Source organism: Rhinolophus sinicus, chromosome 1, assembly GCF_057876585.1.
Source record: "Rhinolophus sinicus isolate RSI-liver-muscle chromosome 1, RSI-T2T, whole genome shotgun sequence".
Lineage (NCBI taxonomy): Eukaryota > Metazoa > Chordata > Mammalia > Chiroptera > Rhinolophidae > Rhinolophus > Rhinolophus sinicus.
The window spans coordinates 45573187-45597992 of record NC_142501.1 but is presented as its reverse complement, the minus strand read 5'-3'; the positions used below and the strand labels follow the sequence as shown (position 1 = coordinate 45597992).

At 38.2% G+C, this 24806-nt stretch overlaps 1 protein-coding gene across 1 annotated transcript in view; it reads left to right on the top strand.

Annotated features, from left to right (window-relative positions):
- Nucleotides 1-12456: 12456 nt before the first annotated feature.
- The window catches only part of SLC2A13 (solute carrier family 2 member 13), a 309333-nt gene continuing 296983 nt past the window's right edge, over nucleotides 12457-24806 (top strand). Inside the window, exon 1 of the mRNA XM_019736318.3 lies at nucleotides 12457-13248. Coding sequence (XP_019591877.2) covers nucleotides 12690-13248 — 559 coding nt within the window. The 5' untranslated portion in view covers nucleotides 12457-12689. The remainder of the gene's footprint in view (nucleotides 13249-24806) is intronic.

The following is a 24806-nucleotide window of genomic DNA, read 5'->3' as shown; positions in this document are numbered from 1 at the left end:
ATGAAGTGATACCCCAGTAGTACCCATCTGACACTATACATAGTTTTTATAATTTTATTGACTGTATTCCCCATACTGTATTTTATATCACTGTTACTATTTTGTTGTTGTTGTTTTTTTTACATTAAAGTTTATTGGGGTGACAAAAAAAAAGAAAAAAAGATAAAGTACTTCAATATAAATCTAATAAAACACATATAAGACTTGTATGCCAAAATTCCCAAAATGCTGATGAAAAAAAAATCAAAGAAGATCTAAATAAATGGAAAGACAGACTGTATTCATGGATTTGAAGATTCAATATATTCAGCTTAGTATGGATGTCAATACTCCCTAAATTGATATACAGATTTAACATAATTCCTATTAATATCTCAGCAAGATTATTTTGTGGATATATACAAGATTGTTCTAAAATTTTAATGGGAACGGAAAGGAACTAGAAAAGCTAAAACAATTTCAAAACAGAAGAATAACTTGGGAAGAATCAGTTTATTCAATTTCAAGATTTATTAGAGAGCTGTAGTAAGACTGTGGTATTGGGGGAGGGATACACACATAAATCAATGGAACAAAATCGAAAGCCAAGAAAGAGTCACCTCAGATAGGCCTGACTAATTTTTGACAAAACTTCAAAAGTAATTCAATGGAAGAAAGATAGCTGTTTCAACAAAATGATTCTGGAATAAGTGAACATCCATAGGCAAAAAATCAATATAGATCTAAGTCACACACTTAATACACACATTAAGTTAAAATGGATCACCAAATTAAATATAAAACATGAGTATAACCATAACACTATTAGAAAAGCATAAGAGAAAATCTCCGGGACTTAATGCCAAGCTAAGACTTCTTAGGCTTCAAACCAAGCATATAATCAAACAAAAAATAATAAATTGGACTTCATAAAAATTAAAGACTTTTGCTCTGTCAAACTCCTTGTTAAAAAGATGAAAAGACAAGCTACAGACTGAGAGAAAATATTTGTTAATCATATATCCCACAAAAAGACTATTATCCAGAATATATAAAGAATTCTGAAAACTCAAGAATAAAAGAAAAAAAAAGTCTATTAGAAAATGGGCAAAGAACATGAAGAGATATTTCACTGGAATGGAAATGCAGATGGTAAATAAACAGAAAAAAGTGCTGAACACCAATTCCTTTAAGAAAATGCAAACTGTGGGCAGAGAGCAAGTGATGGCAGGTGTTGGGGCCAGTGGCTGCTGGCAATGAAAGCTTCTGTCTGACCAGTGAGAGCACCTCCCAGAGGGTCCTGTGGTGGCCGATCACTGAGACCGTCACCCTCAGCCTCACTGGCATAATGGCACATGCATCACTTCTAAAGCTTCTTTGAGGCCAAGAAACTAGTGTAGTGCCCTCTCCATATTACTCTTCCCTTTCGTTTCAATTACTTAGCACATTCCCCACTCAATAACGTGTCCACCTAGATCTTGAGGGAAAAAATGGAACAAGACTATAAGCCACATTGGTTCCATGGCAACAAAGCATTCAGATCAGTCACTTGTTGACACTGGTTCACAAGGACACAAGAAACTAGGCCATGCATTCAAAAATCTGTCTTCCGAGTTTGTGAGGAGTTGCAACCAACTCAGGATTAAGTCTTGCTTGTTTCTCCCACAGTGATTCCCCTCTGTCTTATCACAAAGAGCAAATGAAAACTCTCTCCTACTCCTTTGACTTCTCCGCATCTATTAACCCAGTAGGTGACTGGACTGCCCGTTGAGGAGGCTCTTCCTCACTGCTCCCTTGTCAGTCCTGGGTTCATTCAGTGACTTTGTGAATATAATGGGCAGATCTTGTTGCCAGATGATTTAGATTTTTTCCTATATATAGAACTACTTTTTGATAAACTGTATATGTTCCTCATTGAAGTGTTTCTGCCTGTGTGCAGCTAGCTGAAAACACCAACGCAGCCCCCTCTGCATTCTGTTTATTCACGCATTTTTGATAACTATCATGGCAGCTCTAAAGATTTCAGTGGTCTGTGAGCCAGAAATCAGATGTCACAGCTGCTCTGAGGGCCAAGTAGAACATTTTCTTGGACACCTGTGATTTCCATGACATAGCGTCTCAGAGTAAGAGGTAAAGTACTGACGGAGCTAGCACAGGACAATGCACTCTTCCACTCCCTCTTCCCTTCACCTTTATTTAAGCTGTGGTAATTGTTTTCTTCACAAGAACAGTATTTGGTTCTTTACAGAGACTTTTCCAGTAACGTTAAACATGTTGTGGTAAAAATAAGAAAATGCAAATTCAATCCACTACATCACTACATGCCTGTAAGAATAGCCAAAAGAAAATAAAGAACCAACACCAAATGCTGATAAGGATCTGGAGAATCTGGATTGGGAGGATGAATACATTGCTGGTGGGGGTGTAAAATGGTACAACCACTCTGGAAATCATTTTGATTGTTCCTGAGAAACTAAACATGCAACTACTATACAACTCAGCAATTACATTCTTGGGCCTTTGTCTCAGAGAAATTAAAATTTATGTTCACTCAAAAACCTGTACACAAATGTTTCTAGCAGCTGTAGTTTTAATAGCCGCAAACTACAAACAACCCAGATGTTCTTCCATGGGTGGATGACTAATCATACCCAGGTATACTATACTATGGAATACTACACAGCAATAAAAAGAAATGAAGTATTGATATATGCAACAACCTGCAAGAACATCCAGAGAATTATGCTGACTGAAAAAAGTCAATACCAGTAGTTTACTTACTGGGTGATTCCACTTAAGCAACATTTTGAAATATTGAGATTATAGAAATGGAGAACAGATTAGTAGTCTCCAAGGTTAAGGAGGAAATGAGGACAGGAAGAAAGTCAGTGTGGCTCTAAAAGAACAATATAAGGGATCCTTGTGGTGATGGAAATATTCTGTATCTTAACTATATCAGCATCGATATCCTGGTTGTGATATTGTACTATAGTTTTGTCAAATGTCACATTGGCGGAAACTGGATAAAGGATACATAGGATCTCTCTGTGTTATTTCTTACCGTGAATATGACTCCACCATTAACTCAAAATAATACGTTTAACTAAAACAGAAAGTATCTTTTGAAATGTAGACATTTCCAATTTTGTTAAGATCCAATTGATCAATGTCTTGTTTTACAAATTGTGCTTTTAGTATTTTGCTTAACCCAAAGTAGCAGAGCTAGGTTTACTTCTAGAAGATTATTAGTTTTAGATTGTTACATTCAGGTCTATGATCCATTTTGAGTTAATTTTTGTGTATGATGCATGGTATGAATCCAAGTTCTTTTTTTTTTCTTGTATGTGGTAACCACATATTCCAGAATCATTTTTTTAAAAGACTATCATTTTTCCACTCTGTTACCAGTTACTGTGTTGAAAACCAGTTGTGCATTGATATATACCAGGGGTGCCAAAAAAAAAGTATACATATGACTTGTATTCATCCTTTGTTACAGGTATATATTGAGTATTACAATTTTAATACAATTTTGTCCTTTCTTAGAATGTGTATACATTTTTTTGGCACCCTCTGTATATATCAATCTATTTCTGGACTCTATACTATTACACTGTTCTGTCTGTCTTTATACCATTGCCGTTCTATCTTGATTACTATGGGTTTAAATAGTAATATAAATTTAAAATCACTTTGTCAATATCTTTACAAAAAGCCTACTGAAATTTTGAATGGGATTGTATTTAATCTATGGATCAACTTGGGGAGAATTACCGTCTTAATAATATTGAGTCTTCCAAGCCACAAAGGTAGGGACCCCAGTAATTTTTATCTGTTGTGTTCACATTTTTACTCAATTAGAAATATTTCTAATTTCCCTTTTGATTACTTTTTAAATCCATGGTTTATTTAGAAGTGGGCTATATAGTGTTTAAATACTTGGGAGCTCTTTGGTATTGATTTCAATTCAATTCCATTGTGGTCAGAGAATATACTTTGCCTTGAATCATTGTAAATTTATTAACACAGGTTTTAAAGCCCAAGTTATGGTTTAAATTGGGTAAATGTTCCAGGTGTACTTAAAAGGAATATGTATTCTGCTATTATTGGATGGGGTGTTCTCTAAGTGTCAGTTTAATGTGGCTGATAGTGTTATTCAAATACTTTATACCTCATGATGTACTATTTTCTATATACTAGTTCTATCAATTATTACTAGTTTAATGTCAACAAGGGCTTTAAAATTATGAGTTATAAATTATATAGGTAACTGCTTGTCCCCACCCCCCATCATTTACACTGTGAATCTCTCATCCATTAGGATGAAAGCTGAGTCTACAGTTAGCCTGTAGGTCTATGAGTAATATCTGTGATTACCCCAGGGCTCCTGCATGGAAATTTCATGGCAATTTTACAAAACAAAGATCATACTGAAGAAATTGACTTTGCTTTCCTTGTCAGTGCTCTGTTACATTCTTCTTCTTTTTCTTTTCTTTTTTTTTTTTTTTTTTTCACAAAATCACTCCCTGATGAATATCTGTCATCATTAGCCAGTGGCAATGACATATTTACTGAATTTTTCTATACTTATCCAAACATCTCTTATAACAATTCAATGGTTCAGAGAAAATAATGAAATTATATCAGCTTTTCAGCTCAAAAACAGAATTTGTTTTTTTGTGTTGCATTCCAAGGAATGCTTTTTTGCACTTGGAAGCATTCTTGTTCTTTTTGGTGGTGAGAAAAGCTGCTAAAATAGTTCATTTCTTTGTTTTGCATAGAGTTTGCAGTAATTTTCCAAGATGACAGGCCATTGATTGGTAAGTATATTAACTTAGGGTTCAGCTTTAAAACTGCCAAGATTTTCTTTTCAAAGATTTTCAAAGTATGTATTTTTATTCTGTTTGGGGTTTATGCAATTTTTCCTTTTATTTGACACTTTTTCTTTACAATAATATGCAAAACCATAGCGTGATAAGCAGAGTAATCAGCTGTCTGATTAATAACTGGGTACAATGTCTTGATTTGGATGTAATACAAACAAGTTGTGCTTTGCCACTTTTAACCTAGGGCTCCCGAAATGAATCACAAAACAGACAGTGGCCACTAATAGGCCAGATAAGTGTAAAAACTAAGTTAGACTATAAAACCCAAGCAAAACAAAATTATTTATTATAATAGTTTGGTCAGTTGACATTTCATCAACAATTTTGGTACCAATGAGGAATAAGAATAATTCTACTGTTGTAACAATTTTTTTTAAATGTTGTAGCTTTGAATGAGAGAGAAAAAAATACAATTTTAGTTTTTATAAATTTTAAGTATCAATCCATTGATCTCTCTCCTTTGGACTCAATCAGAATTTTTGTCACTTTCAATAATGTGGTACGTAATGATTTATATGATCAGCTATTTTATATATGAACATGCAGTGTTTTGCCACTGGGAATGAGAACAATTCAGGACTGTGCAAAGTAAAGTGCTTTTCATAAAATAAATGCTTAGCAAATCGCATATTTATTTCTACTAAACTCTGTAGCCTATGTTATATATTTCTTAAGAAAAAACATGCTTTAATCGTTAAAATCTGATAACTACCTGAGCTATGTATAGGGTTGGAATCAGGTGGCATGTTACACAGACACTTGTATCATCTCAAATTGTCATTATTTCATCATATTATGTATAGATGTGGAAAGTGATGACTTACAGACCCAAATCAAACAGATTCCCTACAGACTGATATCACTCACTCACTCGTGTATTCATTCATTCAATAAATATTTACTGAGCTCCTATATGTGCCAGCAGTGTGCTAGATTCAGGGGTGAACAGGGCAAACACAGGTCCTGCTCTCATTTACTAAGAACACTCTTCTTTAATTGTGGGCTGATTTGTAGATAAAAACTCTCTAACTGCTCTTACAAAGATATATGTTCTAAGCATCTTCTGTTTAAGAAAATCAGAGGAAGACAGTAGTGAATGCTCCTATCTCCACCAAAAGACTCTCTGTCCCACACTTATTGACTTTTAGCACAAAAATCAGATATGAAAACAAGTTCAACACCACTCAAGTCTCATTTAGTGTATTGGAGATATATAAAAATATACATACGAGAGAGTATCAGGAAGGAAACTACAATAGCATTCTTTTGGAAACATTGAGGTTGGCCACTCTTTCTGAAATATGTTTTGCATAGGTTAGTTCAAACCATCTTATTTTGCATTGCAAGTACTACTGGCTGGGAAGAAAAAAGCATCCTTCAAAGCAATGTTTGCTACTGCCATGTAAGTTATATGAACAATGAGTTACACAATTTGTATTAGCAAATTAAATATTTTTGGTTGTCTGGAGTTAAAAGGATAGTATATGGAGACAGAAATTTATTAATTTACCTAAATAATTTCGTTACCCAACTATAAGTTAATTGTTTCAGGTGGATCTTGTGCACCATTTTTCCACATAATTGTTTTATTTATTAAATTTATTGGGAATGAGATTGGTTAGTAAAATTATATAGGCTTCAAGTTTCCATATTTATAACATATCATCTATATATTGCATTGTGTATTTTGCTAAGTCATAATATTACCATGCTTACTTCAGAGAGAGTCACTATTACAACTGAGTTCACAATTTGGACTCAAAATGCAAAACAAAGCTTACTGTATTGTTTAAAACAAAATGATGAGTGAGGAGTTCACCATGTTACAAAATACATTTAAAAAGTATTTTTCACTACTGGCCAAAAGTTTGAAACTGACTGAAGAATCAGCATCAACTCAAATTAATTCTCAATTAAAGGGGGTGAGTTGTTCGTTTCATTAGTAATCATCTTTGAAACAAATACTCCCCACTGTCATCATTTCAGATTACTGGATCCTATTTAAATGATTAAATTATTTCTTGAAATTGTAAGCCAAGTTTTTTTTTTTTTAACTGTTATCGTTTGGAGGTACTCATGTGGGTCAATAAAGAATATTTTGACATTCTGTAATCAAAGTTGAGCTCCACTGTAATTTTCATCTCTAGCAACAATTTAGTACACTATGCTTTCCATTATTAGGTATTTTTACATATGGTCATGTGGTCTTTTGCTACCTGGAATATATTACATTTGAGGATAGGGACTAGGTACTATGCTTTTCTGTTTCTAAATTAGAAAAATATGATACCTGGAAATGGTGGAGTCCTCTTATCACTTTTGGAGAAGTCAGCAGAGGGAAAAATTGGCACACTAAGAATAGCAGAGTGAAGAAAAAGCTAGAATCTGGATCTTTAATACCATTTTTCACAGACCAATTATACAATTCCTGATGCCCACCTGTGGACATTTGGATTTATGCAATAATAAATCCAATGGATAAGAGAGTTTGAGTGTAGAGTTTCTTTTACTCAGAATTGAGGCCACCTAAATACGGATACAGTATTATTATCCCCCTTTCACAGAAGAGAGAACTGATGCTTAGCAAACATAAGTAAGTTGCTCAAAGTCACATAATTAACTAAGTAGCAGAATGAAGACATGAACTTGGGTCTTACTGCCGACAACATCTAGATTCACTCCACCCCCACCAAAATTATTTATCTGTTTAATAGAACTCTTTTCCCATTGTTGTTATTATAATATTACAATGTTCTTACTTCCTGCCTTTTTTTTTTTTTTTTTTTTGCTTGCCTTTTTCTGAGAGGAAGAAGTATTCCTCCTCCTACCTAATATTAGGTTAGCCTCTCCCCTATTGATCTTGCGCTTTATCCTTCCTGCCTTTTTTTTTTTTTTTTTTTTCGGGTGGGGGTGGGGACTTTGCTCTATCAATCACTCTTGTTCTTGAATTGTCATTTTCTTATTTTCACTTCGACATCTGCAAAAGTTCAAGTCATGCCTGACACCTTTACCTTTCTCTTGATGCTGATAATTCTTTAATCTATTCTCCCTTTTATTGCCTTTACCAAGAGACTTTTAGAAAATGCAGTGTATGTTTGCTCTTTCCACTAAATTCCCTCTTCATTGAAATTGCTCTCTTAAAAGTCTCTGAGGGGAAAAGGCTTTGCAAGCCCCCCCACACAGAGGAGAAGGAGGTGATGTTATGTTTTGTTACAGGTTGTGTTCCTGGCTGTGTCATTGTTATTCGTGGGCAGGATCAACATGTGTTCAAACATCACTCATGCCTCGTGCTTTCTTGTGTTTCTTTATCCCTGTCTCCCTATAGTAAGCAGATCTAGATAGTGTATTGTCCTTTAGGGAATAGGGACCATCCTTTCTTCTTCCCCTCCATTCCTACCTCCGCCATCCCATCTCTTGCCTCCTCCACCTTAGAGCAGCAAGTCAAAAAAAGGCAAGCTTTGGGGGGAACTCTTATTACTAAGCACATATGATTATATCTCAGAACTAAGCCATGGGACTCACACTTTATCTTTGTACATATTAACAATATAATATGTTTATTCTAGTGCTGCTATGATCTATTATATGTACAGAAATGAGGTATGATCAGTAGGCCAGGATTCTGGTATTACTGGGTTTCTGCACAGAATACCTTCAAAACAACATTCTAATTCTCAGCTGTCACCATTGACTTTTTTTCCTCTCTTTTCCCCACAGCTTTATTGTGGTATGATTGACAAATAAAAATTGTATACATATATATTATATACATATATATTGTATATATGTATGACATAAAAATTATATACATATATATGTACATATATACATATATATATTTAAGGTATGCAATGTGGTATTTAGATATACATATACATTGTGAAATGATTACTGCAGTCAAGCGAACTAGCATATCTGTCACCTTACATAGTTACCTTTTTCTTGGTAGTGAGAACATTTAAGATCTATTCTATTAGCAAATTTCAAGTATACAATATCTAATGACCTATTAACTATAGTCACCATGGTGTACATTAATCAGGTCTTCACTACTGACTTTTTAATAGCCAAATGCAATGATCTGTATGTAATATATTTGATTATTTTAGCCATTTCCTCCTTGAAATTCTTCACTTGGCTTTTATGCTATGTTACTTTACTAGTTACTTATGGTAACTCAAATCTGTTGGTTTTATTGCCCAGGATTTATTTGCCTGTCTTCTGGCAAAATAGTACCCCAGATTTTTAATGGGAACCCTCCCAACAATCTTAGCCCATATAATTTACTTCCATTAACAGCTCCCAATGTGGGCACTGATTGGCTCTCACCTTATCATCAAACTGCAATCTCCCAGCTATAGTAATTGGGTCAGGGATGGGCACATAATTGACAGATCCAATTAGAAACAATAAGGTTTGCTAGGGCTTCAGAGCAAAAAAGCTTTTTCTGCCCTTCAGACATGAGTGGACTAAGATATAGAGAATAGAACTTTCGGTAGCCCATTTGGCCACCATGTGCAATTTGAGAATGGAGCTTAAGTAGCAGGAAGCGGAGTGAAGAGATGGAGCAGTCTCCTCTTGGTGACATCCTGGTGTTTGAGTCCTATATCCAGCTGTACTTGAAACCAGTCTATACACTTTTCAGAAACAAGAGTCAATAAATCCTCCCTCTCTGCTACAATTTTGATTTGGATTTAATCAGTTTGATTTGGGTTTTCTTACCTTCGCAACCTAAATAGTACAAAAACAAACCAATGAAACAATCTCCATATTTTACTGTGTACTAAATGCATACATATTCACATATAGGGAACGCTCTGGAAAGATTCATTTCAAAGTGGTAGGAGGGGTTATCTCTGGGAAAAGGGAATATTATGGTGGAAGAAATTATTAGGAAGGAATTTTTTGTTATCTTTATTGTTAGACTGATTTATAGCAAGGATGCATTTCTTGTGAAATTGAAAATAAACGTCCAACAAACATAACGACAGCACTCTGCTACCAACCCCACCACCCCCTCTCAACAACAACAATTTCTATTGAATCAATACTGAGTATTGCCTGATATTCCAGATCTATTGCAGTATAGCTAAAACCCCTCACTCTCTTCTTTTCCTTTTCTACAGTGGGTCCTTACTGTTCCTGGAGGTCGTAAAGCAAATGTACTAAAACTGGGGCTTTTGAACTCATCTTGCAAACCAATAATGGTTCTTTTTTTTCATGGTTTTTTTTTCTGATTATAGTTGACATTCAGTATTATTTTACATTAGTTTCAGGCGTACGGCATAGTGGTTAGACATTTATACAATCTATGAAGTGATCCCCCAATTAGTCTAGTACCCTCCTGGCACTATACATAGTTATTACAATATTATTGACTATATTCCCTATACTGTACTTTACACCCTCGTGACTATTTTGTAACTATCAATTTGTACTTCATGCCTTCATGTTTTTCACCCACCCCTCTAATATCCCTCCCATCTGGTAACCATCAGTTTGTTCTCTGCATCTATGAGCTGTTTCTGATTTTTTGTTTTGTTTTTTACTTTGTTCTTTAGAATCCACATATAAGTGAGATCATCTGGTATTTGTCTTTCTCAATTTCAATTAGCATAGTACCCTTTAGGTCCATCCATGTTATTACAAATGGTAAGGTTTCATTTTTTACGGCTGAGTAACATTCCATTGTATATACGTATCACCTCTTCTTTATCCAATCATCTTCAATAATGATTCTTATAATTATTTACTCTGCAATGGTAATTAATTATATTTCAAAATACTTTTTCATGCTTCCTCTAGTTAATGAGTAGTTGCACCATTATTTCCTTGACAAATGAGAAAACAAGGTGAAAACTAATCTAGTGGTTTGTTAAAAGCTGTCCAGTAAAATAGTGATAGTGTAGGGACTTATCTCTTTCAATTCTCAGCTGATGGGCTTTCCATTTCACCATAATTTAAAGGTGGGGCAGGCTTTGGGAACGTTGTTTTAGACTCATGCTGTTGTGTTAAATTGAACTTGGCTCCCTCCATGGGCTGAGAAGAACTCTGTTTAGCTCTCTGTTGTCTTTTTTTCATGTTGTGTTTCTTTTCACATGTAACCTGACAGTGGGTATTTAAATGCCCTGATGATACAGAGCAGAACAATTTTAAGTAGTTGAATGTTCTGTTACAGAAAAGTCGAATTTTCAGTAAGGGATGCTCAGGAGGCAAGGTGTTCACTACACTTGCTAGGAACAAAAGGGAGTTTGTTTCATCTGAACAAGAGGGAACTGTCAACCCTACCAGTTGATCTCATCTGGGAGAGGTTTTCTTCAGAAGGGGTGAACCGGACTACCACCAGGTGGCGCAGTTTTACTATGTAGACAGAGAAAAAAGCGTGCTCTCACCTGAATCTTTTCTGATCCTGAATATTAAGGAGCTCATTTCTCCCCAGCTAAAAGCTCTGTTTAACGGATCCCCGAGAGTGAAGAGAACCTTGCTTTGAAGCCACACAATAAGTCTAAAAAGTTAAACCCTCTGAGTTCATTAGTTCATTTTTCCATGTTGTTGGAAAGGAAAGTGGTATATTGTGGGAGATAATTATAACTGATCATCCAAATGAAAGCAATTTTGACAAGTTCTATTGTAATTTTTTATTGAAACAGGGACGATGAAATCCTTTTCTCTAAAAGGAAAAAGTTGTAGGTCACATGAAAGATAGGTCTCAGGATAAGAAACCTCTTGTTCAACTAAGAAAAACAAAAGAGCACTGAAATTCTGAGGAATAGAATCATATGATGCTTTACTTCCTGCCCTCAGCTTGAAGAATGAAATCAAATCGGAGGGCCAAAATCATGCTTCTCTAAAACTGGTCGCAAATAGTGTCATTTTTGTTTTGTTTACATTGCCCCTGTAAATGGAGGGCAACAGTGGGGATTTCTCGGGAGAAAAGACATTCTTCCTTTTGATGAGCATGTTGGGGAAGGATTCTTTGGTTTACTTTCTACCACGAGGAACTACGTGGTTATACAAGAGTAGTGAAATACATAAATGTGAATTTTCTTTTACATATCAAAGATCCATGAGAGGAGGTTTGGGATTCACCTGGGGAGACACATTATCTCTGTCCTCAAAGCATCAAGATGTACCCTGACTTTAAGCACAAATTGAGGAGGGACTGGCAGTGCGAGGAAACTGGTTACTGAAATAGGAGAACACAGTCCTGAATCGCTCCACAACAAACTCATTTAGGTCACAATATTATACGATGAAGTGTACTTGCTATGTACCATACCAGGCTATTTTTTCTAGGCCCTTCCAGCCTTGGCCATCCCCAGACTGTTAGAAGAAAGATCAGGGTGTTTTAAGGGGTTCTCTCCCTAGCCTCCCAAAACCAATATTAGCCTGCACCCCAGCTGCAGCCCCCAAGCCAGGGTTAATTCCTTAAAGATGTCAGAGCCTTAAATGAAGGAGTCTACATTAGAGGTAGTCCTCCACCTGGGGGTGGAGTCCAGGGCGGGCTGAGCCTGGCCCCGCCCAGGGAGCGGGCGGGGCATCTCCGTGGCTCGGCCCTGCTGGCCCGGGACTGCACGTGACCCGCGGCCCCGCCTCTCGCCCGCTTCGCAGCGCCAGCTCGGCAGGCGCGGGGCGTGAGTCTCGAGTGAGACCCGCTAGGCTCCAACTCCGCATCGCCGGTGCTCGGCGGGCAGCAACTTTCTCGCCGGATCGGCCGCGGCGGCGGCTGCTGCCGTGGCATCCGGAGCGAGAACCGGGAGGAGGAAGGCGGCGGCGATTGCTCCTGCCTCGTCCCCCCGGGAAGCCCCGGGCCCCTGCTGCCCTATGTCCCGCAAGGCGAGCGAGAATGTGGAGTACACGCTGCGGAGTCTGAGCAGCCTCAAGGGCGAGCGGCGCAGGAAGCAGCAGGAGCCGGACGCGGCGATCGCGGCCGGGGAGCGCAGCCTCCTGGCGGCCGCGGAGTCGAGCAGCAGCCTGCAGAGCGCGGGCGCGGGCAGTAGCGGCGGCGTCGGGGACCTGGAGCGCGCGGCTCGGCAGCAGTTCCAGCAGGACGAGACCCCCGCCTTCGTGTACGTGGTGGCGGTCTTCTCCGCGCTGGGCGGCTTCCTGTTCGGCTATGACACCGGGGTGGTGTCGGGGGCGATGCTGCTGCTCAAGCGGCAGCTCAGCCTGGACGCGTTGTGGCAGGAGCTGCTGGTGTCCAGCACGGTGGGGGCGGCTGCCGTCTCGGCGCTGGCTGGCGGGGCCCTCAACGGCGTCTTCGGCCGCCGCGCCGCCATCCTGCTGGCCAGTGCCCTCTTCACCGCCGGCTCCGCGGTGCTGGCCGCGGCGAACAACAAGGAGACCCTGCTCGCGGGACGCCTGGTCGTAGGGCTTGGCATCGGTGAGTTCGGGCTCTGCAAAGGGAATCCAGGGCCCCTGGCGTTACCGCTCTTAACCCTTGATCGCTGCTTTCCTTTTGCCCCTTCGAGGTCCCCGTCGAGTCTTGGCAGGTCCGAGAATCCTCCCCTCCGCGTCTCTTGTCCTGAGAGCCCATCTATTAGTCCCGCTTCTAAGGCTGGCTCCCTAGGGGGTTGGGGCGGACTCGCTGTAGTCTACCCCGAACCCATGTGGAATGTTTAATCGCCCACCGTCAAGTGAATCCGTGTGATTGGCCTCAGCCCTTCCAAGAACCCTGCTTATCACCAGCTTTTTCCTTGATCTAGCCTTGCCTAATGCTCCTCTACAGCTTAAGAGGGAGGGTCTCTAATTTCCGGAACTCGCTCACTTTGTTTCTCCACTGCTAGCTCCTTTTCTAGGATTCCAAAGTGCGAATCCCATCAGTCTTAAAGTAACAGTAAGTTAATTTTAAAGTTAAGTAATTCTAGACTCAAAAACTATTTTTTGCTACCCCTTCTCTCTTTTTCTTCTCTAGTCATTTATCTTTAGACAGAGTATAATTTTTACTTTTTGTATGGCTTTTTGCTTTCATCTTTTTTCCCAAATGGTTTCCCTTAACTCCGTTTTGCTAACTTTTCCCTTTAAATCCATATTCACCCATTCTCCTCTTTGTTTTGCCTCTCCTGCCTTCCCGTTGGGAACCAAATTATTGTATCTATTTAAGGTCATATTCACTTCCTAAATTCATTTAGGAGCTACTCCCCCTGTGGATAAATGCCTAGCAAGATAGATCTTTGCAATTTACTTTAAAAATACGGTATTAACGTTCCCAGGGCATTGATTTTTCACCCTGGTTGCTGAGCAGGAAAGGTACAATTGGCAAGTTCTTGGCAGAAGGAAGCTATTTGGAATGTACTCAGTATTATTAGAAAGCACTTTTGAGGGAAAGTGGGGGGTTGACACTTCAATCTCACTAGGAATTTTTCTAAGACATACTGCTGATGCTTTTTAAATGTTTCATTTCATAATTCAGTTTTTGTTTCCTTTAGGGTGCTGTTGACCTACGTATTTCCTCTCTATGGCTGGGTCTTGATGAAGCCCTTTCAACCTGGGGCTCGGATGATCTGTCCAGTCACCGCTTGTTTGACATTTATGCTTTTCACCCTTTCTCTGTAGGCTCTCAGGGGAATCGAGCCCCATTTATACAATTCCAGGGGTAGGAATCTTGAGGCTAACTAACCCTTCCCCACTTCCCCCACTCCTACACAAACACACACACACACACACACACACACTGCACTTTGTATCCCAAAGCTGTCATTTCTGACATCCTTTTTGTTTGTTTATTGAGCAATTAGTGAAGCAGGGATAGGCTCTCAATATAAAATGTTAAGTTGGCACATTAAAGTCCAAAATGACCATAAAGTACAGCTGAAGTGAACTCTCTTTATGTAGGAGCTACCTGTACCTTCAGGACCCAACAAATAACCTGGTGTTGACGTCTAATGATCAGGGGATTCTTTTCTCAGCATTCTCTGCTTGGGACACCCAGACCACCTTTTTTTGTTTGTTTGTTTCTTCTGACATAGAACAATTTTAGGTAGCAAGATTTGGTCTGCGAGACTGAATCTTATTTGTGATTTCAAAATTTAATAATGTTTTGCAGAGATCTCTAAATGAAGCCTCCTCATGTTTAGCTATGGCAAGTATTGGGTATTTGGATATTATGTTGACTATTTTATCTAATAGGAAAATTGAGCCCCTGTTATGTGTAAGGTCCCCTTCCAGGTGATGTGAGCAGAATGGTGAGGAGCATTTATACTCCAGTAAGGGTGGCAGGGTGGAACTGAAGCCAGGTAGAACTTGCTAAACTCCATAAGAAAGGCTCTCAGAGGGCTGATGAATTCAAAAAGGGTAAGGTTACTGGGAGCTGAGGGAAGCCAGAAGCTCTTCCTGATGGAAATGTATGTTGATGAGCAGTATTGTCACAGCGGAAATGAGGAAAGGACCTTCTAGCCAGGGAATGAATAAAGAAAGGAAAGCATAGGGCATTCTTGGGGAACAGGGTGGATGCAACAAAGAGGAGGAAGCAGGATTGGAAAGGCTGGTGTATAAGAACTAAGGATGCTTCTGTGTATCAGTGTGGTCCTGTGGTGCCTGGGCTGCTTGCCTGACAGTGCAGCTAGTTGGAACATGGTTCTGATTCAGTCCTGTTAAGGCCTGTGTCACTCATGGCGAAAGTACCCCTTAGAATAGAACCCCTGATAACAAAGTTTCATAAAACCGCTTCGCTTATAAAATGAAGAATGTTCTAAGATCATGAACAGGCTTTGTAGTAGACCACATGGAACAACACCACATTACAAATTAGAGTCTATGTAAAGTATGTAATTGTACACGTAAAATACTTAAAACTCATAGATTACTAACCCCTCAAAAGAGAAGTCACAAGAATTATTTTCAGCTACAAGAAAATGGGTCCCTAACATGAGCATTTTTTTAAGACATTAAATTTTATTTGTTTGATACACTAATTCTTGGTTAATTTCATGCTACTTTTTTAAGTAGTTAAATTTTAAGTGTGGTCAGAAGGGTTTTTTTGTTTGTTTTGTTGTTTGTTTTGTCCTTTCAATACTTAGTAAATGTTGACAAGTTTGCAGTGATAATTTTTTTCACCAATTTGCCTATGGTAAATATAAGGTCCACACAGACAGTGTTTTTTGTTCATTTTGTTCACTGATATATCCCTAGCCCGTAGGAGGCACGTGTTGAATAAATGAATTAAATGAATGAATAGTAAGTAGAAACGTTAAAGTAATTACATTGCTGGTAGGGTACCACTCTAGTTAGGATTGTTCTTTTTTAAAAAATAGGGTATTATAAAATATTTGATAGGCCATCTAAGGGTTTTTGTTTATAACAGTTTAATGAAATAATTCATTTTCTATTCAACAAATGCTAATTAAACTTCCATTATTGATTCTGTCAGATTTGGAGTAGACAGTAATTAGATAAAAATCCCACTCTGGAGGTTTTCATTCTCTAATGGAAAAGAAAGACCATCCGCAAGCAATTAAAATACAGTAGAGGTTTCTCTAGGTGCTGTGGGACACACAGAAGAGTGGGCAGTTGAGTCCGTTGTGGGAGGAAGTAAATAGAACACAGAATTAAGAGGATTTTACAGAGACAGAATTATTTAAGCTGGGGTTTGAAGGGTGAGTAGGAGTTCAACAGATGTAGAGGGAGCTGGGAAAGGAACTAATATTTCGTGTTTAAATCACTTAATCCTTCTAACTCTTTGAAATAGGTGTGAAACAGGTCACCTTCTGCTGGATGTGGATATAGCCTACAGCAGTTAAATGACAAGGTCACTGGTACAAAGTCAGGATTAAAACAACAAAACCTCTTTCTGTTACCACTTAAGGTAGAATTAGCAGCAGGTGTAAAGGCAGAGAAGAATCAAAGCAGTGTTTGAAGCATAAAGTGACTGAAGCGTGGTGGTAGGGTGGTCATGAAACTGGAACGAATTTTTTTTGGGGGGGGGCCGGGGGTGGTGGTAGGCTGAACAGGGTTTATTTGGCCCTGCCTATGGAGGGACAGTCAGTGGAGGTTTTTAGTTGTAAATGATATGATCAGAGTAAGCATCCCTTGAATCTGGTCTTCTCTCCTCCCCCATTGTGCTTTTAAACTCTCTCCTTCCTTCCCCAAAGCTCTTGCCTCTTTGAGTTTTGTAGTATTAGAAGTCCTTGGCTGAGGTGGTTACTATAAGATGGGTAAAGCATAGCATGTGGCTATGAATATCTGGAATTGGAAGAGTCAGTGGGCCCTTCAACAGAAACTCTGAGAAAGATAAAGATGTCAAGCAGTTTAGTGTGGGTGTTAATTTGTATTAAATGAGTCACATAGTAAAAGACAGAAACATCTCAAATCAGGGGTATTTGTGTTTATTTTAGTTTAAGGGTTCAGTTTCCTTGACGAGTTACAGCAAAATCAGCTTATGAGTGCCTATTTTGAACAGAGCAATATTTTAGGTTTTTGGCTTCACTAAAGCTTCCTTTGATTGCTCTGGTTTGTTTTGCTCTTGTCCTTGACTTGAGTCCTGGGGACAGACCATTGTCCCTGCCTTACTGTCATTGCCACTCAAACTGTTTAAACTTGAAGACTCAAATTTCAAATAGGACACTAGGAGAAGAAGAAAATTTCCTCTACCCTTCTAGGTTCAGCTGGTCTAATATATATATGCATATATATATATATATATATATATATATATATATATATGTATATATATATTTGAGAGAGATTAAATTAACAAAATCAAACCAAATTTATGTATGTATGTATGTTTGGGAAACCCACATACATGAAAGGTTCAGAAACAAAGTTAAAATGAGGTATATATTGTGGCATTTTGAGCTAAGAATGAGGTAAGGCGCCTTGGGGTTTCTGAGCGGGGGAGGAAGGTCATTTGAAGGACGATAAGAGCAGATATTTAGTAATTAGATGTTTGCCCTGCCATATAATAGATCAGTTATAACAAAGTTATCTCTGGTGATAACTCTCATTATGGGCAAGGCTCCCAACTTAAATTCTTCAAGGGAGAGGTAAAAGATTCTCTGGAGCCCACAGGGTCTTGATTGCTTTCGACTCAAAGTAATCCATATACCCAGGCGGCACATCTTGGGGAGGCCTGTTCTGAACCCCTTCCACGCAAATTTGCACTCCCCAAACTTACTGTATTCTACAGGGTGGGTAATCTTATTTTGTATGTCCTTCATACACAATTACATTGCGCAGGGTTTATTTAGCAGTATTGTACCTGTAGCCAAAGTTTTTAGGTATGGTTTGGTACAACAGGATTGAAAGAATGTGCTTGCACAGTTCTGCTTTCTTTGATTGTCATCTGGGACCTTGTATCTCTCATGCATAACACAGTATTGTCTAGAAAGGGCAAAATTACAAGAACATAGTACTGTTATCACTGTTGGCATATCCATAGTTAGCCAAAAAAGCAAGCCATTTAATTTAGTCCTTTCTCCATGGTGTTAGCATTTATTTTACTGCTCATTCTCGGTGGTGGTTAGTGCCTATAGGGAACATCAAGAAGTCTCTAAGGTCAGATACCCACCAATATGCAAAACCTTTACCAAGAATTGACATACTAATTTCACTGGGTTATTTGCACTGGGTTTGTTGAATTAATCTTAGGTTTACACCAGTTTATCCTTTTCCAGCCTCTGTTCCAGTACTCCCTCTTCTGGAACACAATTTGTAGCTGCATATTGCAGCTTGTAATAGGTGTGATATGGCCTGTTGAGTAACTCTTCTAAAAATATCACATTTTTCTCCCACACCGCACTTTGAATTCTTATTCTTTAATGCCAAGCAAAGCAAGATCTTGTTTGATCAAAACATCGTGAAATTATGCATTAATGTTAAAAAAAGAATTTCATTTAAGATCAACAAAGTTAGCTAGAATCAGCCAGATTTTTAAATAATCAGTTAATGCTTGTTTCTTTTTTTTATAATGAAGTGTGTTTTTTCTGTCCCACCCCACCCAATTTCTTTCAGTTTAATTTTTTTTTGTTTGTTTTAAGATTTTATTGGGGAAGGGGATATTGGGGAACAGTGTGGACTTGCAGGACTTTTTTCCAAGTCAAGTTGTTGTCCTTTTCAACCTTAGTAGTGGAGGGCGCTCAATTCCAGGTCCAGTTGCCATTGCTAGTTGCAGGGAGCGCAGCCCACCATCCCTTGCGGAGTGAAACCGACAACCTTGTGGTTGAGAGGACTCGCGCTCCAACCAGCTGAGCCATCTGAGCCATCCGGGAGCTCAGCGGCAGCTCAGCTCAAGATGCCGTGTTCAATCTTAGTTGCAGGGGGCGCTGCCCACCATCCTTTGTGGGACTCAAGGAGTCGAGGCGTCAAACCAGCAACCTTGTGGCTGAGAGCCTACTGACCCATGTGGGAATCAAACTGGCAGCCTTGGGAGTTAGGAACACAGAGCTTCAACTGCCTGAGCCACTGGGCCGGCCCCAGTTTAATCTTCTTTTAAAGCAGGATTTCTGTATTGGATTTATGCTTTCTACTGATATGAAAGTGACATGTAAAGTAAAACTTTGTTTGACTTCCTCTCTTGCCTTATTTCATACACATTAACAGTTTGTGTGCACCACCCCCCCGCCCCAAGTTTTATTTCTGGTGGCATTGACATTGCAGTTATAGTGAAGGTTGTGATCTAATTATGTTTGTGTGGTAGTATTGCAACACCCTCCTTGAGTGAGTTGTCAGTGAGATCACAGAAGCCTGTTAACATGAATTCTGTTAACATGAATTCTATGAAGTTATTCATGTGACTTCTGTATAAAACATTTCTTTCACCCATTCATGTTTCCCTCTTCCGTATTTCAAGCTCAAAGTAGGAATACTGTCTAAGTTGAATGACATCATACTGATATCCTTGGCTTTCATACCCCTAATGATGTACGAGTAGAACCTGCTGGTAGATCTCTCGTAGCAAGCAGTCTTGGCTATCTTGACTCAAAAGTACATGAAACTAATTTCCTTTTCTTTTTCTGATCCAACTGGGTTCCTGTATACATCCATCCTGTCTACAGCTCTCTTCATTTCTTCACCTTTCTTTTTTCTTTGACTGGCAGAGTACATAGTAGTGACACTTCTGTAAGAAAACTTGCATTGTCAGGAGGAAAAGCTGTACTCACCAGAAAACCACAGAACATTTTTCCACATTTGCATTTTAATTTCCCTGGATGTAGAGAGAAAAAAATAGCTAAGTTTTGCAGATACTTCTAAACTCAAGTTGGGACACTGCATGTTTTTTCCTTGGGCCTTTTATTAAATATTAACACCACTGTTTGCCATAGTGTGGTCTGGAATATGTGTCAAAAGCCATATGGCGGGAGCCTCATTTCACGAGGCTAAGCAGTGTCACATGGGACCACCAGTGCCACCAGTGGTGGTGACACTAACATTCTTCTTGATTTGATTTTATCATCTCCCTGTTCTGCCCTGGGGAGGACTCTCAATAGTCACTCTTCATGGCACAATGTGACTTGGCAGTCGATTTAGCTGCCAACACCCTGGAAATGATAATACCTAACATTTGTCCATGGTTGACGCTGTGCCAGGCACGCTTTGAAACATTTTCTATATATTCACATAATCGCCATAATAGCTCAGTGAGATAATACTATAATCTTTTTAATTTGAAGATATTTAGGTAGAAAGAGATGATGTAACTTTCTCTCATGGTCTCAGAGCAACTCCTAGAGCCAGAGTTTGCTCCCAAGAGGCCTGGCTCCATAGTCTGTCCATGCTTAACTGCTCGGTGACACTGACAGTTCTCCCTGAATATAATTGTTCTTTACCATGGTATGTTATGTGGACATTACTTGTAAAATATAAACTTTTTAAATGAGTTGTTCAAGAATACAGCCATGGCATTTCAAGGAATAACGAGGAAAGAAAAGCTGGTTAGAGCATTTCCTTGCTAAGAGCTTGTGAACAGGGATGCCTACCACCGGGCTGCTGAGGGCTCCACAGTTCCAGAGGGCACTATTCACGTTGCATTTCCCCAAGCGGGGGGGGGGTGTATTCACACGGACTGCAGCGGGGCCCCTGGAGTTGGACAACACTGAGGTACTGCCTATGATGCAGCAATTACAATTTAGAAAATGCGTTTCTGCTTTTCCCTTTCAGCTCATGATATTCTGTCTGCTTGGAATGTGCTTTCTCCAAAACATTCTCTCCTTGTCCCATAGCCATTTACTGAGCGATGACTTTGTTGAGTGCTGGAGAGGCAAAGATAAAAATAGTCCCTGTTCTTAAAAGACCAAAGTCTAGTGGGGAAAGACAAACATGAGGTGGTTAATCCTCCCATAGAATTATCCAAAGGGTGTTTACTCGTCCTTCCAGGTCCAGCTTTATCAGAAAAGCGGTCTCAGTTGGCCTCTGCTAAACGTTAGCACTTTCTCTGAACCACATTTAGGGCATGAAAGTGCATTATTCCTTGCAATATATCTTTTTGGCTGTGACTCATCTCCCTGGTAGACCAGAAACTCATGGGGTTAGCAAATTAGGTATTAATAGTATTTATGTCCTCTCCCTGCACTTAGTACCCCCCCTGTTTATTAAGCTCTTAAATATGTAGCAAGCTAAAGAATGCATAAAAGCAGTACTCAACAGACCATTGCTGTAGTTGAACACAAGAAACCTCAGATACGTACTTAATTGCTGCAGAGTTAATTCAGAAAGTGGAATAACATGGTGGTGAAACTTGAGGCCTTTGGATCTACACTGTGTAGGCTCGCACTCTGGCTGGCCACTTACTACTTGGGGGCTGTGTCAAGACTTGTGCTTCAGTTTCCTCATCTGTAGAATGGGGCTAATACCTGCCTCATAGGGTAGCTATGAAGATTAAATAAGTTAATATTTGTAAAGTGCTTTCACATTGCCTGGCAAAGTAAAGCATCAGTATTTATTAAGCATTCGCGCATAAGTTGCATAACCTTTGACAGATGACCACTGTGTTCTTCAGTTTTCTCATCTCTGGGATGAGTGTTATGCTAGGACTTAGAAAATAGGGTTGTAGAAATTAAATGAGCTGATGCATGTAAAAATGCCTAGCTATCAATAAATGGTAGCTTCTGTTATCAGGTGTAGCCATCTCAGTCATCACCCTAACACCTTTTTAAATTCAAGGGAAATGAAATCATGAGGGTTTAATGCTTATCATAACTAGTAAGAAAGAGGTGAGTAAAAATTTCGTAATATAAATTGAACAGTCAAACTTGAAAGACAGAATGAGTACTTTAAAAGGGAGTCAGTACTCTCTTTCAAGTTTTCAGTTTGTATTAGTATGTAAAATTTACCTCCAGCCAGGTAAGTGACGTTTTGAAGAAAGTCATAACCATAGGTTGTCTGAGAGAAGGGTACTCTTCTGGTGGAGGAAGAGAACAGAAATAAATGCAAAGCACTGAGTAGAGCAAACAGTTTTTCTTGGCTATGTGGAGGGGTTGAATAAGAAAGTTGTAAAAATGTGAATCTGTTTGTTAGAGTATAGTCTCGGCTGCTAGTATGGGACCAGTTGGAGCTGTGATATTGGATCTGTCTTGTAATATTTTATATGCCTGTTTATAGACAAAAGAATTTACTTCTCAGTGGAAAAGATGTATCTGCCTTTTAAAAAGCAAAGAATGAATAGTTTTAATAAATCTTGAAAGTAATTGCTTTGGAATGAAAAGATTTTTAATAATGGAAGCTTTCATATAAAACTCCATTATCATATTTTTTTGGATTTCGTTGATGACTCCATGTCAGGAAGGCATTCCATACAACACAGAGAGAAAATGGGGCTCTAGAATTGTATGCATAACACTCAAGGACTAAACATTCAGCGTTTAATATTTGGTTAGCAACTGCTTGGAGTTTTGAAAGAAAATTATATAGTGATGTAAGTTGTTATCAGGATAAGATCTGAAGCAGTTAACTACCATGTCTACCTAATTCTAATATTTGCTGTAAAGTGAAAGAAAACGGCTTCTAGAACTCTTCCCTTCACTATTTTTGGGCGGACAGGCAATGTCAGTGTAATGTGACCATCTGTGATTTTTGTAGGTGAGACAGCATGTATATCAGGACTATCTCAGAGGTCATGCAGGGCCCACAGGCCTCCTGCCCGCCTAGCAGTGAAGTCACTAAGACTGGAAAACATGCCAACCCCACCACAAAAACCAGAACTATTAGAGTCATTTATCATGCCTCTTGAAAGCAAGGGTTGTTGGGAATTTCTTTAAAATCTTTCATTATATTCATGCCTATCCTATATTAGGGAAATATGTAGAATTTTTCAGAGTTTACTATTTCTTCTTCTACGTGTTCATCCTTTTTAAATGATTTTTAATGTCAAAATTCATCCAATACGTTTAATCAAATACTGCAAAGAACATAGAATTGTGAATCATTTTGCCTTAAATAGTCTTTATCTGTGTAAATCTCTAATCCTCATTTTCTGGGATATAATACTTAAAGACAGCTTATTAGTGGTATTGTTAAAAGTCAAAATGTGATAGACCCTAAAACAAAGCCCATCCTTTATGCCTGTGTGTGTATGTGTTTCATGTGCAGTCACTTATTAACCAAGAATGTTCGTGTTTTCCATACTAATGTGAGTGAATTATAGGAAGTGCAGACAGGTTAGGCAAATTAGCACTTTAGTGACACTGCTGACATTCAATTCCAGGTTTCTGATCGAGGCCCGTTGTGTGCCCTGCCTCTCCATTATGTGATAAATCCAGTTCTTGACTATGAAAGTTAAATATGTACAGTCACAGTGACATTTCTTAGGTTAGTATACATATTTAATGTGCTAGAATTTTTTAAATGATTCTTGAGGGAACAGTGATGAGACAGTGATTGTTAGGGAAACTATTGAAAGACAAGAACTGCTTAGATAGAAAGTAATTACTCCAAATACAGAGTATATAATGTACATGGCATAATAATGTATTATCAAAAGCAGAAAAGAGATGAATGGAACAAAATAAAAATTCCAGCAATAGATCCAACTATTTGTAAGAGTTTAGTGTTGAACAAATCAGATAAGATAGTGCAGAGAAGAAAGAATTGAGGAAAGGAAAGAATGTAAATAAAAATAATGTAAATATAAGATCTCATTCTCAATATCATTGTTTAAGAATCTCTAAAATTTTAAAAAATAGAAATGGAGTGATTTTCTTTATATCAATGACGTGATTCACTGTATTATAATTTTTAAAACCTCCAATAGAGGCTTTAAAAGCAAAACAACAGATTGGAAAAATATTACGGTATATTTACCTAAAAGTAAATATATTTATGCTCAAAAAATATTAAGTCGACTATAGCAGGAGAAAATGCAATTAGTAAATAAACTCTCGGGGAAGTGTTAAACCTTGTTAATAATTAGAAGTGAAAATTAAGATAACATATTAAATTAGCAAATTAGAAAAAAACTGCTAATTGTTTGTAGGAAAAGATTTTTCTGGTTGTAAAATAAATTGGAATGTTTTCTATAGAGAATAGTTTAGATAATAGCCAGGCATATTTAACATGTTTCATTTATTTGTTATTTTGCTTATTAATTCAAAAAACCTATTTTGAATTACTGATGTATACTAGATACCAAAGTATATAAATACTTTGAATACAGAAGTTAATATGGTCAGGTCTATGCTTTTGAGTTCACTTATAAAACTACTAATATTCTTTGATTTGGAAATTTCACTTGATGGATTATAAGGAAATAAAATTAAAAAAAGTTTGCATAAAGATATATTTTTAGATGTACAGTATGTAATTTTTTAAAAACCAGGCTGGAGGGAGAACCTCAAAGTGTCTAGTGATTGGGAAATGATTACGTAGACACAGTATGTGATAGAACATTACATTGCCATTAAAACAAAAACGTGGACCTGGAGTACATATAAATATACAAATAATAGCCCCCTGAAATAGAACGCAGGTGTATGAACACACGGATTACAGCTATGTGAAAAATTATGGCTG